Raw genomic sequence first — 5,073 nt, 5'->3', positions numbered from 1 at the left:
CCGCATGCTTCCAATTTGGAAACAAGGATGATGTCCTTTGGAAACAAGCCTGATGTCCAGGCTGGATGGGAAGAACTTATTTCAAGGCCATAACCAGGAAAACTTAACAACTGTAAGATATTTTAATGGCTCCTTGGGACACACTTTGTGTCAGTATTCCTCTGACTGTACTAGCTAGCTCTGCCCTGGCACTGCCCAAGTTAAGGAAGAGAAAAACAACTCTGAAAGCCAGCCGTTCCCCTAAAAATCCCAGGTGCAGCAAGTCCTACTCTGCCTTTGATCTTTTTCTCTCTTTGCTAGTATTTTCTCCAGTGTACCTCAGGGTTGGGATCGCTGGACATTCTAAAGAGGAAATCAATGGGCATAGATTTACAATTCTTCAACGTAGGTTTTTAGAGCTGAATTAAATTTCAGCAAAATTCATCCTCTGCAGGGAGTGAACAAAAAGCAAGTTCGGCCTATTAGTGTGACCTACAGTTCCCAGTGAAGTCAAGGAGAGTCTGGGAATAGAAAGAATAAAGTGTCTGTAACCACTGGGTCTAGTGATCTTTCTATAATAAGAAGCAAAAGGATTAAATGTAGGTCCAAATGGAAATGAGAGCATTTGGGGTACTATATGGCAACTGCAATAGTCAGTGTAAATCCATAATTGGAATAGTTTTGCCCTCTATTTTTACATTCATATATAGAGGTAGAAAAATAAAAGAATCAAAGAAGTTAAAGAAAATGAAGACATTATCCAAAGGGATAATTGTTTGTGCTGTACCAACAGCACAGGGGAACAGCACGTGGGAAGGACTGAAGAGCTGCACTCAATACTTTTGTCAATTCCCTCATCTGCTTTTAACAGTGTGAAATGCTGATTTGATTGTGCAGGCGGTGAAAATTATGGCTAGAGGGATGCAGGGACGAGTCCTCACCACAGTGCATGGCAGCCCCAGAACCAGGTACACCCGTGTGGCTTGCTGTGCTTCTGCTTGTGCCCAAACCCTGCAGAGATCCCCTTCACCTCCTCCTTGCTGGAGCAGAGAGCCCAGACAGGAGCTGGGATATCAGGTGGCAGCATAGAGCCCTGGGTGAGGCTGGGGGATCCCTTGGCAGTCACAAAATATGATAATCTAACTAGCATTCCAGTTGAGATGTAAAAGAAATCAGCCTAAGAAAGGATTAGTTCTTACTCTACTTTCCCATAGCCACACAAGGACAGCAGCAGGGTAACTCAGACTGCAGCTCTGGTGCTTGGGAAGTGCTGTCCTTAGGACACTCCCCGGGATTTATTCAACTAGAAGTCACTGAGTCCTGGCTCTCCCTTCCCACCTTCAGCAGTATGAGTAGGAACTTGCAGTAACAGAATATGATAAATCTGTTAAAATGGTATAATAGGCTATTTCAGAGTAAAAGGGGCATGATTAGGCCTGCTGTGTCTCCGCAGATGTTTTATAAAGTGCAGAATAATTATGAATTTTTCAGAAGGCTGCTTATTAGTGAGGGAACTCTGATCTGTGGCCAGGAGTTCCAGTGCAGGATGCTGCCTGTGGATTCTTGCAAAAAGCAGTCAAGAAAAATACCCTTTTTAGTGTGCCCTGTCAGGAGTTTCCTAGTTGTAAAAAACAGGGCTTAAACAAAAATTATATTTTACCATCAAGTCTGGTCTGTCTCTGAATTAAAGGACAACAGAGCATTCCCAAAAGGGAGCAGTGCTCAGCAACAATATGCCATTCTTTATCCTCTCTAGTCTTTGCTTTATTTTCCCATTTGAAAAGGATAATGGTTAGAAGCCTATCTGAAAGCAGAGGTTACAAGCAAGCAACAGTAGGATTGTACAGCCACTCAAAATACCAGTGGCTTAACTAGAGCTTAAATTTTCTGCACCTCATGGAACTTCAAGTCTATCCTGAAAAACATACAAGGTGAATAAACTTGGGTAGGAGATTCGTGGTGATGTCAGTAATTCATTATAATGTTGGTCCTGTCTAGATCCAGACCTGCAAAGGCATATGGGGTGAACATACTGCCCCTCTGACAGGGTTTGATAGGCAGCAGCAAGGGCAAGGTTCACATCTAATGCTGCTTTGAGTCCCCACTCAAAAACGTGCAAAAAGCTTATGTTAAACTTTCCAGTGCTCAACGAACTAATTTTCTCCAACTGCAAGTATGAATCACATGGCTAATAATCACAGAATCATAGAATGGTTAGGATTGGAAGGGACCTTAAAGATCATCTAGTTCCAACCCCCCTGCCATCAGCAGGGACACCTTCCACTAGATCAGGTTGCTCAAAGCCTCATCCAGCCTGGTCTTGAACACTTCCAGGGAGGGGGCATCCACAGCTTCTCTGGACAACCTGTACCAGTGTCTGACCACCCTCACAGTAAAGAATTTCTTCCTAATATCTAATCTAAAGCTACCCTCTTCCAGTTTAAAGCCACTTCCCCTTGTTCTGTCACTACCTGCCCTTGCAAAAAGTCCCTCCCCAGCTTTCTTGTAGGCCCCCTTCAGGTACCAGAAGGCAGCTATAAGATCTCCCCCAGAGAGAAACAGAAATGTTTGACAAACATGATAACACAGCAGAAATAGTATAAACATGTTTCAAGCTGTCCTATGTCTCTTTTTCACCTATTCTCTCTTTGCTTCCCCAGCAGTCAACATAGTTTTCCTTCTTGTATGAGATCCAATCTATTCTTGAATTTTGGGGGGATCTATAAAGATTTTGAGTTCATTTCAGGCCCTATCCAGGATTACAAATCTATCTCTGAACTTTTTAGAACAGCAAGAAAGCTGGCGCTTCCTTGCAAAAGTAAGTAAAGTTTTCTGAAGTAATTGTCCTATTCTTAGAAATATACAAGGAAAAAAAATCTTATTCCTCCACACTGTGAAATCATGTGTGTGTTGGGGTGGAAATCTACTCATGCTTTGTTTTGTTTTCCGATCTCTTAATTCCTGAAAGCATTTATAAAAGAGCTAGAACCTTATTTTTCTTTATTGCAGATTAATGCATCTTTAAATTGGGCATTGGGGATGGGAAATATTCAGGAGACTTAGTATTATGAATGGCTATCTCTGACCATAATAATTTAGGATATAGTAATTTACATTAATTACTATGAAGATTTAAAGTATCTGTTACTCAGAAGTAAAACGCTGGGATGTGTCCTCATGTTGTAATACATACAAGGCTTACTCCATTAAGAACATGACAGAAGCTACATCACTGTTCTAATAGGTGAGTTTGCAAACATGTACACATAGAACATAAATGCCTATAAACAGAACTCAAGCCTGCATAAATCCACACCTCATATTGCCCAAAGAAGAAAATGCTTGGTGGTTTTATAAGACACCGTGGGGCTGGTGGGTGGCTGATTTTGGAAGGGACTAAAGAATTTTCCCTTGCATTGTACAGAAACTGCTGTTAAATGCAAGCTACTTTCTGTTGTTGAAATATGCAAATTAGAGAAAAAACATCATATAATGAGAGCAATCTGAACTGCTGTGTTTGTGTTGTAAGGTTCACATATTACATACAAAAATCTTAGGGTTTGTTCATCTTTTAAGGAGGCTGCCATCTTCAATTAATTTTCTGTCAGGAAAATCCTTCAGAGTTAATGAAATAACTTTTCTGTGTATTTTTATTGTGTTTCAGAACAGATAACAATAGCCTTCACAGTGTCCATGGTGGTCGGACTGGTGATTGGAGGGATCATCTGGGCATTGTTCACTTGCTTGTCTCGTCGCAGAGCTAGCGCCCACATTTCGCAGGGGAGTTCCTCAGCCTTCAGTCGTCGGTCCAGACCCTCCTCCCATAGCCACACTACTGGCAGGACTGGATTTTACCGCAATAGCAGCTGCGAACGTCGGAGCAACCTCAGCCTGGCCAGCCTCACCTTCCAGCGGCAAACATCCTTGGAGCAAGCTAACTCTTTCCCCAGGAAGTCAAGCTTCCGCGCATCCACCTTCCACCCTTTCCTGCAGTGTCCTCCCCTCCCCGTGGAGACGAACAGTCAGCTGATCACTCTCACGCCCACAAACACCACCACAACCCTGGTGGGAAGCACCACCAACAGCTTAAGTCGACCAGAATTCCACTGGTCTAACAATAGCCTCCGCATCTGTCATTCTACACAAACCCCCCCTCCCGCCTATGAAACCATCATAAAAGCTTTCCCAGACTCCTGAGTTAGGTCCTTGCTGCAAACACGCAAGTGCATTTAGGAGGAACCTCAATCATCTCAACAATTTTCTGTGCATGATGATCTCTGAGAAGTCTCCAGCTGACATTGGGGAGGGGACACACATTGCCAAGAGGCGGGTAACTGTGGTTTCTTAGAGCACAGTATCCCACTGTTGAAGGGATCACTTTTCTTTGCACTGCTGGCTCTAATTTACTGCTCTGATATATGCTTGCATATTTATAGTGTTTTAGCTTTAATTGTAACCATTGTATCTTTACTTAAGAGGAAAGAAATGATGTCAGATAAAAACCAGATAATTTCTTGAAGAAACAGATCATGTTAGGGATTACTGACATATTTCTGCAAATTTCACTATTCTGCTTCTTTAAAAAAAAAATAGTTCTGGTTTTACATATTTTGCCAAGAATGTTGAATTTTCAGATAACATCTCCCATTACCCATCTTTTTCCTATAAAAACAGAATAGCTTCTGTTCAAGGAACTTTAGACACAGACCTTGTAGAGGATTTAATGTCACAGTCCTGGTTATGGTCACAGACATCCTGTTCTGCTGAGTGTAGAGGATCTTCAAAGACTTCATGTTAGGGCTGCTTTTATAAAATTTCCCACAGTGTGTGAAAATTGCTGAAGTATATGAAGATTCACACAGACAAAAGTTTCAAACAACATACTAAATGCATGGTAACAATTATAAAGAATTTTCTTTCTGCAGCCAGCAGAACAGGTAGTCACATTTTAACATTCAGTAAGGCTATATGGGAGAACTCCTCATGTTTCATTTTTCTAGTTCTGGTTATCCAGATGAGCAGCATGAATGACAACTATTTTTTTAATTAAGTTTCCTGTTTTGCTATGGGATTACTCATTTCCTTATTTCAAAT

General features: G+C 41.6%; 1 protein-coding gene across 1 annotated transcript; it reads left to right on the top strand.

Moving 5' to 3' along the window:
• Positions 1 to 300: 300 nt before the first annotated feature.
• Positions 301 to 4,176, top strand: MYCT1 (MYC target 1; the record flags this gene model as incomplete). Its single annotated transcript, XM_010178355.1, has 2 exons — positions 301 to 384; positions 3,644 to 4,176. Coding segments are annotated over 2 exons (617 nt in total), but the record flags the coding sequence as incomplete, so codon positions are not given.
• Between the last annotated feature and the right edge of the window lie 897 nt (positions 4,177 to 5,073).

The sequence above is a fragment of the Antrostomus carolinensis genome, unplaced genomic scaffold (assembly GCF_000700745.2).
Source record: "Antrostomus carolinensis isolate BGI_N321 unplaced genomic scaffold, ASM70074v2 scaffold26221, whole genome shotgun sequence".
NCBI lineage: Eukaryota > Metazoa > Chordata > Aves > Caprimulgiformes > Caprimulgidae > Antrostomus > Antrostomus carolinensis.
This window is presented reverse-complemented; position numbering and strand designations above follow the sequence as displayed.